Source organism: Colias philodice, chromosome 31 (assembly GCF_061535455.1).
Source record: "Colias philodice isolate Cphi_HAF_F1 chromosome 31, ilColPhil1 Martin Lab GWU primary, whole genome shotgun sequence".
Classification (NCBI taxonomy): domain Eukaryota; kingdom Metazoa; phylum Arthropoda; class Insecta; order Lepidoptera; family Pieridae; genus Colias; species Colias philodice.
Genome location: NC_143116.1, coordinates 2,918,752 through 2,934,332, shown reverse-complemented (window position 1 = coordinate 2,934,332; position 15,581 = coordinate 2,918,752). Strand labels below are relative to the sequence as shown.

Here is a 15,581-nt window from a genome sequence, read left to right as displayed (position 1 = left end):
GGTTTTTTACAACCATTTGGTTCAGTGGACTTTCCTTGTTTATTAAAAACCGGTCAAGTACGACTAACGCAAAATATAGACGCCTGATGATTTTTTCTGGTTGTTGTTGTTCTACGTTTTTGCTATAAAATCAGTCAGGCGTAACAGATTTATTATATTTTGCGTGTTTTATTGGCATTTATGACTTGACTTCGTCGTAAACATATAATTTGAAGAGCGTTTGATTTCCTTTTTTCTATCTACAATACTTTTTTATTGGTTATCCTACCTAAGTTTTACTTTTGAGTTTTGACCTTTCGCAGTTTTTGTGAAACTAAAAAAGCATATAAACTTTATTGTTAAACACAATCAATATTTCTAATAAATGTGCTACAAAATTAGAATCTTCTTCATTATTTATTATTTGCTTATTATTGCTTATTATTTGATGGTACAAAAAACGCGGTAATGTTTTAATAAAAATATCCACCTATAATTATAGACTGCATTACTATTTACTGTCTATGCATTTAAATCGAAATTACTAATTGCTCGCTGCACAATAACAACTTGATATAGGTACAATATGTTTGTTGTAAATTTGACGTGTAATTAAATCCACAGCCATTTAAAGAGTATTTATTACAATTACTTAAACATAATAAGGTAACGGCACCAGTCGTGGACAAGCATCCAGTAATGGACAAAATAAATATTAAATTTAAATATTAAGGCCAAAATTAACGTTATATAATTTGGCAATACTTAAAATAAAAGTTTGGTTCATAAGCTATCAGAATACGACACTTCATCTTATTCGGCCAAAATGTTTGAAGATGGCAGAACGTTATGTTTAGTTGCTGCGACTCGTTTCGAAGAAATCCGTTTTTACTAAGGAAATCCTTAAGGAAGTGAGGACACAATTTTGGTTATAAAAATTTTTGTATAAATGTCAGCAAAATTTGATATTACTTTTATTTATAGTAGTTAAGTGTACGAAATATTACACGATTTAGTATCATGATAGGTTATGTTGTTTAAATAAAATTCTTCAGTGTCCATAACTGGATTTAATTCTATGGATATATCCATTTATGGACATATGTCGAAAATAAACTTTTTTTAAAGTTATTATTTACATGCGCTTCTCTGTATTGTCTTTTCTTTCTGATTAATAATATATTTATCACGACCATTTCAAACAAAGGGTTCCAATATTGTACAACAATTGTCCATGACTGGATTTGCTTTGGTTCCTATAATGGACATTGATATTTTTGTTAAAATTACACTAATGGGTCCAACAACATAATATCTATCTAAACATGAAGAATATATTTTAGAACAATGGGTCATTATGTGCTGTGCGACTCGTTCTCGGCTTCATGCTCTATCACTGCTTAGAGAAGTCGCATACTTATGCGTATTGTAACGCATCTATCATAGAGAGTTCTCTGATGAACTGTTTGGATCGCTGTCTGCTGCTAAATTCCACCACCATATAGCATACACGCTTAAATTTCATCCACACCATCTTGACAACAGTTAAAAAAAGCTTTTTGCCTCGTGCTATAATTTGGAATCCATTGTAGCACGAGGGTGCTACAATTTGGAACCCATATCGATGGACCGATCAGATCGGCTGCTGGCGGATTCAGATTGGCAATTCACTTCACGAGTGTAGCGGAATGCCAGGAAACAGAGAGATATGGTGGAACATCGTGAAGCGGGTAACATCTACCCCCCAAACCTCATGTTGACCACGTTCGCTCTGACTAGAGTGATATAACGAAGAAGAAGAATTCCCAAAATGGATGGAATGGCAGTACTTTTTAGTTATATTTTTCATCCCTGACTTATTGAGAAAAAAAAAACAATATTGGTGTTTCGTAACGGACATAACTCGTATTTAACGATGCATTTGTCCAATTTTTGCCTAGAAAATGGAAATTAAGACTGTTTTAAATATTATAAGTATGAAAAATAATTATTAAGTACTATTTTTCATAAATGCATCCCCGATTTATTGTATTCCAATCATCATTTTCAAGATTCTATTGCTAACTATAAGTCTTCTCCAAGTGTAAATAACTGGAGAAACAACATTAGGTACAGTCCATAAATGGGTGTTCATAACTGGATGTTGTCCAAAACTGGATGTCCATCATTAGATTTTTCACTGTCCAACACTGGTGCAAAAAAGTGGTTTTTTAATTTATAAATAACTTCTTTATTTATGCATTGTAATCTTTTTTCTAACATTGGTTACGTTAAACTAACATTGAACTAAAGGTATAACTAAACAATATCCAATAAAGTTAAAAAACCTACGAGAAATTTGTAAAAAACTTCAATTTTTTCCTTAATCTGTACAAGACTGGTGCCGTTACGTTACCTGTGTATATAACATTATCGTAACACATTTGGTTTATAAATATAAATTGCACCCTCAACGTCTTACTGTGTATTTATAATAATACCTAAGGTTATTTTTTTATTGCTGCACTTTAAAAAAATGCTTAGAAATTAAAGATTTTAACAGATTTTAAACGCGATTTATTCATTATATTATTACGTTATAGGTACCTATTAACGTTTCGTACACGTTGCAGCGAGCGTGGTCTTGGTGACCAATCTTAATATATATATATAAATCTCGTGTCACAATGTTTGTCCTCAATGGACTCCTAAACCACTTAAGGCTGCAGTCTAGCAAAATTGCGTTTTCAACAAGTTATTTGACAATTTTTTCCCGGCTAATGAAATGATAAACTGAATTTTTTTTTTCTTGTTTATCAATTAGTGTTATATACGCAATGCGCGTGAATTTTTTCACATTTATAAAGTTACTTTATGTTACCTTAATCAGGCCTTCAAGATAAGTCTCTTTCCCCCAAAATCATTTCGAGCTAAGTTTGTGCACTCACTACGTTGCAACCGATTACAATTTACACAATCTGATCAGCGCATTATTATCCTTATATAGTCGTTATTAAAAACTGCTGAATACAATTGCCGAAAAACTTATGATTTTCTTAATTAGAACGTTATAAATTCATTAAATTTCCCATTTTTTGCCTCACAAAATCGATTGATAAATACTGCTAAAAGTTATTTTTTCCATTAATTTATTCGAGTTGGTTGAAGACCAATGAGTATAATGTAATCCCTTAAAAAAATTTTTTTTTTAATTTTGATAATTTTTTAAATATTAAAAAAATATCGAATTAGTCGCGCTCCTTGGGCCGGAGCGTTCTGACGTGTGCTCTACGCTCGATTTTCCTTCATACCGAAGTGAAAGTTGCTCTACTTCATTAAATTTAATATTTTTGTTAATTGATTATTTTTATCTTAGTTTTGTGCAAATATTCGTATTTTTAAACATTTGATTTCGATATGGAAAATATACAAAAAAAATACGCGTGTAACTACTAGAAAAAAAATTATCTTCGAACATAAAGTTAATGAAACCAAATAGATTGCAAAGGTGATTGGCAACAATTTCTTTATTTTACGGGGTGTCAGTAAAGGGATGTATATTTCTTTAAAACTAAAGTAAGCTCATAAATTTTCTTATAATATAATTTTTTTGAAGTTCCAAAAATGTTTATTTTTCGTTTGAGAAATACGAAATATAATATAAACTTGTATTGAGAACTTGAACTTCCCAAGTTCATCCGGGGAAATCCCCACACGGGGAAAATGATTTGTTTACTCCAAAATTGATCCGAGGTGTTTTAATTTTTTCTTCTAGTCATTTTCAACGTAGTGGCATGTTGTTTGATTATTAATTTTGTAACTTAAATACAGGATGTTGGTTTTATATTCTGATCTTACAGACGCGCTGACAAATTTTGTCCACCATTTCTAGTTTAGTCTACCAACTCTAAGTACCAATATTAAAACGAATGGATTATCATCACATCATCAAAATTCAGTGGGGTTGAGAACTAAACAAACAGAAGTAACAGAGACGCGAAGAATAAAAAAAGAGGACGAAAACGATAATTCGTTGATGCTTTCCCTTTTCGACGTATTGTTAGGGTACATCACCAATCTGCAAAAAACAAAACTGATGATTCCCAATTGCTGATTAAAAATGAAAAACAAATAATCGAAAACAGTGGTGAAAATTTGCTGATCACAATGAAACATCCTTCAGTGGTAGCAGATTTACTCATTTAAAATGTATCGGTGAACAGCGTAAAGGAGAGGAGGACAGGAAAACATTATGAATGTGGATGGTGGATTGTATACAGGGTGTAATCGATAAGTATGTGACGTTATTATTGCAGGTATCAAAAAACTTAAAACTGATATCGAAATTACTTTACCTAATGAGCAAAATGACAATAATAACTTTTTAAAAGTATAACGAGAAATATCTAAAAAATTTACTTTATACACTCCCATATCAAAAAGGGAAAATGGGACTAGTAGAAGTTAAATGTCTAATTCCGGCAAAAGACATGAATGCGGAAGATGCGGTTAAAAAAAATTTAATATTTGAAATACAATGCAAAAAATAACACTTTTGTCATAGATAAGAATCATGACTATTTTTTCCAAATTCAGGGACAACTAAACGTTGCAGAAGCAGAAGTTTGCTTATTTGCTGTTTGGACTGGAGTGAATCATTCGTTAAAAATAGAATATATAAAAAAGTATGTAACGTTTAGGCAAAATAAAATGATGGACCATTATCAAGATTTTACATAAATTGCCTACTGTCAGAATTGATTGATTCGAGACTTCAGCATTCGATGCCCATCAAGGACCCATCCTATATCATTCAAGCGATTGAAAAAAAAGAGATAAATCCAGTGCAACCGATAAAGCATCAGAATGCTAGCAAAAGATTTATTAGGTTTATCAATATAAATCTATATATTATACATAATATAATAAATCTGTAGAAGACGCGAAGACTGACTTCCGCGCGGACGGAGTCGCGGGTGGAAGCTAGTCAGAAATAAATATCTTTTGTTTTCATTTGCGTATTTTTCTATTTTATAATTTTTTAACACAAACATTACATTTTTTTTATTAAATACAAAATTTGTTTATCCGTTTTATTAGTTAAACTGAACAACTTTCACTAAGAAACTTACGTCGAAAAAAATGTATAGAGTTATGCATTTTGTATGGAAAGCTTATTTTTTTTATATTTCGTCCAAATTTCTTTGTAAAAGTTGATCAGTTATATAAACATGAAGTTGAAGATATCAATAGAAAGTATTCGCAAATTTTGTGTACTGATAAAAAAAATCACCCGGTGTAATTTTCACGAAAATTGTTTCAAATTGTCATTTTTGGTACTTATTACGAATATTAAATTATACGAATGATTTAATTTTTAAAAATTAAGTGGAGCAACTTTCCCTTAGTACATTTGTATTATTTACATATAGGATGACAGGATGCATTTGTTTGCACTACTAGACCAAGCCCTTAAGTAACCGATTATAATAAAATTCGCACACCATGTGCAGTTCGATCCAACTTGAGAGATAGGATAGTTTAAACATGTAGGTACCACGGGCGAAGCCGGGGCGGACCGCTAGTTGATGATATATAGATATAAATAACGAAGATACGTCATTCACGGTAAATAATCTCGTGAATGTTGTGAACTATTCACGTTTACTATTGTAGTTAGATCAGACGATTTAACTATGTCAACTCATGGTAGAGGTACTGTACCTATTACAAAATTGCCATGAAAAATCCAAAAGAAAAAAAACTTAATAACATCAAATTAAAAAGACCCTTTATCAATAATTAATTTTTGGGTCATGACGTCATGTTACGAATAACAACTGACTTAACTTACTTACAACTTACTTTACTTGTGTACTTACAATGAATACATACGTGTACAAAGAGGTTAACTTAGAAAACGATAATGTACCTAAAAAACATTTTTTTCGTCAGGTGAGTCCATGTTTTTATAGTGTTTTTCATCGGTTAAGAAATTATGAATTTCAAAAAACTCCGTAGAAACTAATTTTATTTTGAATTTAATTCAATCGTTTTTTTTTTTTGTTATCAAACTTATTTTTTCATTAGAATCTATACTAATATTATAAAGCTGAAGAGTTTGTTTGTTTGAACGCGCTAATCTCGGGAACTACTGGTCCGATTTGAAAAATTCTTTCGGTGTAAGATAGCTCATTTATCGAGGAAGGCTATAGGCTATATTATATAATCACGCTACGGCCAACAGGAGTGGAGCGACGGGGGTGAAACCGCGCGGAGCAGCTAGTAATATTAATATTTTTAGACTATCAGAACAACTGCTTTACTTTGCTACTTTTTTTAAATTTCCAACTCTATTAACTGAATCTTATACAAACTTAAAAAAAAAACAATATTTACTTAAGTATAATGTATAGGTATGCTGAAATATTTCGTGAAATACAATATAACGAACTAATTTAATGATTTTACTTTTAGACTTGAAAATAACTAAATACTAGCCGCATGTCCCGGCTGTACATGAAACTTACAAATATAGTTGCTTTTTGTAAAGTTAATTTTCGACTGTCCTTAGTAACAGAAATAACCCCTTGAAACGCACAAATGTTACCTCTTTACTACTAAATACTAATACCTCTTTACTATTTACTAATTCGATCGATTTTCTGTATGTACTTACTTTTCTTACTAAAAATAGTTCGGAAGATTTTTGCGCAGGTAAATTTTTATTAATGAAGACGTTTTTCACCTTTAAGAGAAGAGTTTGTTTGTTTGAACGCGCTAATCTCAGGAACTACTGGTCCGATTTGAAAAATTCTTTCGGTGTTAGATAGCCCATTTATCGAGGAAGGCTATAAGCTATATAACATTACGCTAAGACCAACAGGAGCGGAGGCACGAGGGTGAAACCGCGAAGCGCAGCTAGTCTATACTAATATTATAAAGAGGAAAGTTTGTAATTATGTATGTATGTATGTATGGTTTTCACGCATAAACTACTGGACCGATTTCAATGAAATTTAGCACACATATAGAGAGTAACTTGGATTAACACATAGGCTAGGTTTTATCCCGGAAATCCCACGGGAACGGGAGATACGCAGGTTTTTCTTTGAAAACGCGGGCGAAGCCGTGGGCGGAAAGCTAGTATTGAATAATTAGCGATGGTCCGGGAGCCAGCAGCAGATTTTATGACCAAGTTCCTCTCAAGCGGTAATTAGTAAAATGCATCAAAGTATAGTATTATGAAGCCTCGTGAACGTCAGCTGGAGCTCGGTTGGGGGGAAGAGTGGTTGTAGCCTCCCGTATCAGCTGACGGTTTTTCCACCAAGATACAGCCAGCTGACATATATATTTATCCACAGTTACATATAAGCTATCATCAGGTAAATTTTTGTTTGAGAGGAAATAACGGAAAATAAATTTTTCTTTAAATTTAACTTTCATGTTCGAGACACCAGCTGACGTATAATACACCATGTTGTAACCAGCTGACTATTTTTTTTCGTTGAGATATTGGGTTAGCTACAATTTGACAAATTTTTAGCTGAGAGGAAATGAATGAATGAATGTATTTTTTTTCCTATGTGCGTGGGAGGCTACAACCGCTCACCCCCCCAACCGAGCGCCAGCTGACGTTCACGAGGCTTTATAATACTATACTCTCATGCGTCTGACGAATTATCTCTTGAGAGGAAATAGTTAACCAAATTTGCACCTGGCTCCCTAACCACGAGTTTGATACCTAAAAATGTTATTGCTGAAAGGAAACATTCCTTTATTTTTAAAAAGAAATAGAACTGCATTCAAAGATTTTCGAAAATTCACTTGCTACGACCGGGAATCGAAATAACTAATTTAAAAATTAATTTCATTCTTCAAATCAACACAAATAGGTCTTAAATTAGTATTTCCTACACCATGACGGCAAGAAACCATGTTGGTCTTTCAAAATCACATTATCTATTTTTACATCAGCTATATAACTATTATATTAAAATGAAACCCGTTTTCCTTGGTCACGGCATCACGCGTGAACGGATGGACCGATCTCGATAATTATTTTTTTTATAATATTCCTTGAAGTACGAGGATGGTTCTTATGGAAAGAAAACATAAACATGTACCACGGGCGAAGCCGGGGCGGACTGCTAGTATTATTATAATAACATATTATACCTACTTTTAAAACTTACTATGCACGGTGCACCGTCCACTCAAAAAAATTTCGTTTTCGTTTGGGTTGCCTGGCAGACATCGCTGTAGCAATAAGGCCGCTTGTTAAATACTACTATTTACTAAATTGTTCATTCATTCATTGTTCCAGCTATTCATTAGCAGCGGAGTATGGACCATGTTCTTTATAAGTGGTATGAATATAGGAGCTCCTACAGTTATAGTGCCGCAGTTAAGAAGAGAAATAAACGATACCACGGTGTTTGGAGAAGAAATGGCCAGCTGGTTATGTAGGTACTCATCATCATCAACGCCGCCTCCTTGGTACAGTGGTTGACGCGTAAGCGTAGAACCGAGGGGCCCTGGGTTCGATTCCCGGTGGAAACGAAGAAAAAGAGAATGAGAATGTCTTAGAATCGAAAGTTCGTCGACATGTGACAATACGCACTTGACCATCGTGGTGGATTATGGCCTGTACCCTCATAGGAGGCCCGTGTCCCAGCTGTGGGAACGTGTATGGGCTGATGATGATGATGATGATAAAAAGTGTGAAGTCCCGTGGTAGTGGGGTAAGGGGCAGATGCATTATACATCTGTTTCACTGATCGATTTTCTTTAGAGACAAGTAGGTGATCAGCCTTCTGTGTCCTGCCAGACCGAGACATTTTTTTTTCTTCATCTCCACCGGGAATCGAACCCAGGACCCCTCGGTGCTCGCGCGTCAACCACTGTACCAAGGAGACAGTCTCCTTTCTGTAACAAGTTATTTATTTATTATTTAAAACTTAATTCGTGTTACTTTTAATAACCTTTTTATTTACCACTTTCGCAATCGAGTCTTTTTCAATTGGGTAATTATTTTCACATGCGATATTATTGTTTTATTACTAGGTACTCAGATAAATAAGTACTTACTGCAGTTTAAAATTGAAATTCAAATTATATTTAATTGCAAGAATGTAGTTACGAATAACAGATGTTCCCCTATCGCATTGGGTAAACTATAATGGTAGGAATGGTTTTATATAAATAAATAAATGTTTTAATTACAATATTATTTAATTATACATTCTAGCCGATTGGGTGTGCAAATATTAAAATAGTAAGTTGATTAATCTAATTATTTAAATGTACACACACAATTTACAAGATTATATCACACACAATTCAGCTTACACTTATTCTTTTATTATTCGTTTTCTTCAATTTCACATACCTACTATAACTATAACAAGTATACTTTTATAAAAGTGTCAAAAAACTGTTATATCTTTTTTAATTAATCGAATACACGTAAACACTAAAAAATCTTGTCAATATCACATATAAAATAAAATGTTTTTCAGTAGAAAATTGCAAATGAAATAATATACAATTGAACTGAAAAAAAAACATATTAAACAATTACCTATAGGTTGCGTTGGTATAAGGAATATTCTTTACTAGATGCGCTCCGCGGTTTTACCTGCTTGGCTCTGCTCCTGTTGGTCTTAGCGTGATGATATATAGCCTATAGCCTTCCTCGATGAATGGGCTCTCTAACACCAAAACAATTTTTCAAATTGGACCATTAGTTCTTGAGATAAACGCGTTCAAGCAAACAAACTCTTCAGCTTTATAATATTAGTAATTAGTAAAAGAAGATATGAGAACTAAAAGTAATTAGTATTTAATTACATCATGAAAGTATTAACATAACATGTTTTTTTTAACTAATTAATAATAATTAAACCTTGCGACATTTAAACAACCTTTAATTGTTATCAATTTAATTGAAATCTTTTTTGTTAAAAATAAAATTAATACATTGAAAACTCATTAAAATACGATGATACAAGTAATAAACTCAATTTCACATCCATTATATAAAAATGAAGCGCAAAATGTGTTGGTATGCACATAACTCGAGAACGGCTGAACCAATTTCGATAAATAAAATAAAATAGTAATAAGTACTTATAGATAACCTTTTTGTTTCAGATTCCGTCTTCGGCTTCGCAGCTTTACCCTGGGTAGTCATCATGCCAATATTCATTAGATTCTTCGGCTGCAAAATCACCTTCATCGTTATTGGTGTAGACATATTAATAACTTACATCATTTTCTGCACAAGTACCAACCCTTTACACATATTAATTTCAGAAATAGTTTTCGGCTTAGCATATGCTGGAAATCTGATAATTGGCATTTATGTTATTTCAGAATACACTAGCCCTAAATATCGAGGTATGTTTCTGACGATAAAGTCAGCCAGTCTTTTCTGGGGTGTGTGGTGCTCCAATGCTATAGGAACCTTCTTGCATTGGAAGTATATAGGCATAGTAGGCGGAGTTTGCTGTATCTATTTATTCGGTTGTTTCTTTTGGATCGAGTCGCCTTATAGACTCGCTGTGAAAGGTAGATTTGATGACTGTAAACGATCTCATAGATGGTTATTCGGTTCCAATGTTGAGGCAGAACGGAATTTAGAAAAGCTTCTTTTGTCTGCTCAGGGAACGAAGAAAGAAAAATGGACGTTTGACAAAATGCTGGCTACGGTTTCTGCGAGGGAATTTTTGATGCCTGTTATGTTGTCCTTTGTGCTTTTAGCCCAGTATAATTTGACTGGTAAATTCGTATGTGCAATTTATTCTATAGATATTATCAAGAAAATAACTCAAAACGAAACGGCTGCATATATAGGCATGTTAATTTTAGACGGTGTGACAGTCTTTTCAACATATTTCGGTTGTTTCATGTCCAAATTGTATAGAAGAAGGACATTGTATTTGACTACATCTTCAATAGGTATATCCTTTTTAATAATTATTGCGGTTTACTTATACCTTATAAAGCTTGGTTTAATTGTGGAGAATAATATTCTGTCTATATGTTTGTTAATGTGTTTTTCATTGCCTATAAGCAGTGGTCCGATGATTTTAAACACTTCAATTATGGCAGAAATAGTTCCGCTTAGATTAAAAGAAGTAGCCGTGTTGATAACGTCGGTGTTCTTTTATTTTTTAATAGCTTTTATGCTGAAAGTTGCGCCATTTTTATTCAAACATTTGGGTATGCATGGCACGTTTTTATTTTACGCAGTTTCGAGTTCATTTTGTACGCTGATTCTGTTTTTATTCTTGCCGGAGACGAAAGATAGGTCTTTGCAAGAGATTGAAGAGTTGTTTAAGAAAAAATAACAAATACTTACGACAATAGGAAATGAATCCTACTATCCTACTATAAATGCGAAAGTTTGTGAGGATGTGTGTGTGTGTTTGTTACTCTTTCACGCAAATTCTACTGAACCGATTACAATGAAAAGCAAACAAATAGGTAGGTGCCAAGCATTCCAAGGTGAATTTTCATTGACTACGACCGAAACCGCGAGTGGAGTAAATATAAATTAATAAGTTTTAATGGTGGAATATTTTATATTAAAAAAAACGTGTGCCGAGAACACATGTCAGAAGTGAAACTTCTTTAGCAAGATTCAAAGATGCCAAAATCGTCGCCTTACCTACTCGATGACGTGACGGTATTGCCATGACCTTGAAATTTTACTCTCAACGCGCCTGAAGAAGTTTCACTTCAGTAATTTATTACTTAGAATAGATTTGTTCTACTAATGCTTGTCTTTATTTATTCAATTGTTCAAATAATATAAATATTATACATACCTACTTGTAATTTCTAATATAAGTACATATATCTAGTAATAAGGTAAAACACATTGTTGATTATTAAATAAATATTTGCAAAATGTGACCTTTTAATTCATATTCATGTTCCGATAATCCTACTACCAAATATTATAAATGCGAAAGTTTGTGAGGATGGTATGTGTATGTATGTTTGTTACTCTTTCAAGCAAATACTACTGAACCGATTACAATGAAATTTAGCAAATAAATAGAGGGTATCACCATGACGCAACCTTGAAATATCAACACGCCTATAGAATTTTCACTTCAAAAACACACGATGAGTACGTCAGTGAGATGGAATGATTCAACAATCGTGAGCAAAACGGAAACAACTGAAGTTAAATGTGGCTAATTTGCCACAGTAAGAGCGTTTTTACCTCAATAATGTGCGAGAATAAGTAGCGAGGAAAGTGAACAAATCATATCGCTTCATTTAGTTTCAGAGCATTTGAAGCGATAATATCATTGAGATATACAGGGTGTCCCGCTATTGGTATACTAAGCGCGAAGGAACTTGTAGTTTTGCATACACTGATCACGTAAAAAATACTTTAAAAAAAATTACGTCCAAAATTTTTTGCTAAATTTTTCCTGAAAATCCATGTTTTCTTCTCTAGCTTCGCGCAGCCGGCATATACCGCTTCTCTAATATGAGCATTTTATCTATGAAAACATAATCTTAAACGATAGCTCACGTGCTGGTGGCAAAGTTGGGCGGCTCGCTTGTTATGGGTGTACACATAGAGTTTTAAGAATTCATCTATTTGAAAAAAAATGCGTCTGGAATTTTTTAATTACTAGCGGTCCGCCCCGGCTTCGCCCGTGGTACATATGAAAAATAGATGTTGGCCGATTCTCAGACTTACCCGATATGCACAGAAAATTTCATGAGAATCGGTCCACCCGTTTCGGAGGAGTATGCAGACTAACATTGTGACACGAGAATTTTATATATAAGATTTTTTACGTACTCAGCGTATGCAAAACTATAACCTCCTTTGAGCTTAGTATACCAACAGTGGGACACCCTGTATACATATGGAGACGACACCGCCTACATCACTTATGTTCCACTCAACATACGCCATATGGCGTAACTGCACGCTCATTTTTTATTTGTTTTAAAGTGAAACGCATCAAATATGCCTTCGTGTGTGTTACGATATTGCACAAATAATACAAATAATACGGGAAAGTGCAAAGGAATAACTTTCATCGGTAAGTACCTAACTAGATAATAATTTTTAAAGCTTAGTTAGAGCAAAAAAATGGCGCACAGATTTTGTTCGTGGTGTCTCCTCCATACGTAGTAATATTATCTCAATGGTTACGCGTGACATTTTCCGTTACGCGCCATCTTTTTCTTATCCCTACCACGCGTGATTTGACGTATTTCTGTAAAGGCGCATATAGTAAATTATTTTTTGAAAAATAAGGTCATAAAGAAGTTTCACTTCTTACGTGTGTACACTAGTACACGCACACATTTTTTACTTATAATGTCATTGAATAAAAGTCACAAAGGTAACTATAGTTATTTATTTAAAACTCAACATCACATTCTTCGTACACGAATCGTTAGCTTATAAAAATATTTTGTAAAAAATTCCTTAAAACTACAGTAAATATTCAGTTATATTGATTTATAAACAATCTTATTCTACACATTGGTTGAATCGTTCTTGTGATGAAATAATTGTAATATCTATTAACTATACAAAAAATTAGCGTGAAAAACACTTAAATAACGATAAAATTTCATTGCTTTTTATTTAAATTTCATATCTTCATTCAATCGATTAAAAACATAAAAATTGGGCGCCAAAACTCCGCCATCTTGTTTTTTAAATTGTCATACACCGAATGACACAATTAAAAAAATAAAACGCTGTCGAATTAAATCGAAAACAAACAATTTTTAGGACGAATTTCATATACATATATAACCGTCTTACCACAAAAAACTTTTGACAGGGTTTAACTTTAAGCTCGGGTTCTCTTTAATCTGGTTTTGTCGTATTTCACATAGACAACTATTAAAGTGACAGATCCCTGGTTTAAAGTAAGACTGTGTTAAAATTGTTTTGTGGTAATACGGTAATACCATAAAAGTTTATTAAATTTATTGTATAGTGCCGTGTTTGTCAAAGAAAGTAAAATTGACAGATATAAGAAAACCCTTAGGCCGCCTGTCCATCTGCAAGAAAACTTGCGCAAGAAATGTCCGACAGTCTAAAAATATAAATTTATAAAGAATAGAAAAAATTCGATCACGAGGCGGGACTCGAACCCGCATCCTTTCGCGCCATTCCGGGGCGGATGCCTGACCAATTCAGCCACTCGTGACCCGCCAGAGCAATCGAATTTATTCTATTCTTTAAGTTTTATGTGTCTAAGGGACACACCGCGCCATCTATTGAGATGATTAACAACCATCTCAACCAATATGAAACACTTTTCAGTGAATACAATATTGTAACGATGGAACACGACCTTTTTTGTTGAAATTGATATTTGGTTCGAGTCCCGCCTCGTGATCGAATTTTTTCTATTCTTTATAAATTTATAAAGCATTTGAATGCCATAAAATCAAAAATATCAATGTCCGACAGTCTGTCTGACAGTAGCTTGCAAGTCTAATTCCGCGTTTCCACCTGCAAGTAGACTTGCAAGCTGCTGTCAGACAGACTGTAGGACAATTCTTGCAAGTTTTCTTGCAGATGGACGATTCTCGTAAACACGCTTGCTTGTGTGCGTGAGCCATTTCGAACGTTTGTATGAAGTTTCCCTACTGGTTGTATCTGTATATTGTGATATAGATTAAGGCCGGCTACTCACGTGCCTGCAGCAGGGGCAATATTGGAATTGGACCCTTAATTGGCTCCTTAATTGTGATGTGTATGGGCAAGCAGGGGCAATTTTGAGAACAACTGCAATTGCTCCGACCGCCGACCAACCGAGATTGTTCCAATATTTCCCCTGCGGCAGGTAAGTGAGTAGCCGGTCTAACAATGTTCAAATCTTTTTGAAAAAACAGACCTAAAAATAGCTGTGAAAGAATAAAATTTTGCTTGTATATTATTGTAATCTATATTTTAAACAAAATAATAAATGTATTAGTAAAATATTACATGTATTGGGTTTTATAAGAAAGGAGGGTAATTTCAAACCGGCCAAGTGCGAGTCGGATTCGCTTAAAAGATGGTTCCGTACAAACTTGTTTTTATTATAAGTCGTAACTTTAAATTTATACTTTTAATTTTTCCTTTATCTGTGCTATAAGACGTTGCTTCGTAAATTTTAAGATTCTGTGTTCCGGGAAGTATTTAATAAATAAATATTTCAGGACAATTTTCGACACACGGCACGATCTGATCCCATACTAAGCTTTCGCTTGTGTTATGGAAACCAGATGGCTGTTTAACATACATATATAATTTTAAATAAACCTTATATAGATAATAATATTTATATTTTGTTTGAATAAATATTTTTTGAAACTACCCTCTTTTTTAATAAAACCCAAAACACTTAATTTAACTTTGTAAGATCTGTGTGAACTCAAGTTTCATGAGGTTTTGTTAAGTTACCACTTACAAACTAAGTTATTACTTAATAAATGTCAAAAAACGGAGCTTAGAGGCAATTTGACGTATAATTTTATAGAAAACATAACTTTAACTTCAATAAAAACTTTTTAAAGGTTGTAATCTAGAAATAAAAGACTTTTTAACGTATTTTAAACGCGATTTATTCATTATA

At 33.2% G+C, this 15,581-nt stretch overlaps 1 protein-coding gene across 1 annotated transcript; it reads left to right on the top strand.

Annotated features, from left to right (window-relative positions):
• Positions 1-5,841: 5,841 nt before the first annotated feature.
• LOC149475136 (facilitated trehalose transporter Tret1-like) lies at positions 5,842-11,875 on the top strand. The gene is made up of 3 exons (XM_089713626.1): positions 5,842-5,913; positions 8,285-8,423; positions 10,114-11,875. Exons 1-3 carry the CDS (start codon positions 5,842-5,844, stop codon positions 11,310-11,312), a joined length of 1,410 nt encoding a protein of 469 aa, XP_089569752.1. The 3' UTR covers positions 11,313-11,875.
• Positions 11,876-15,581: the final 3,706 nt, after the last annotated feature.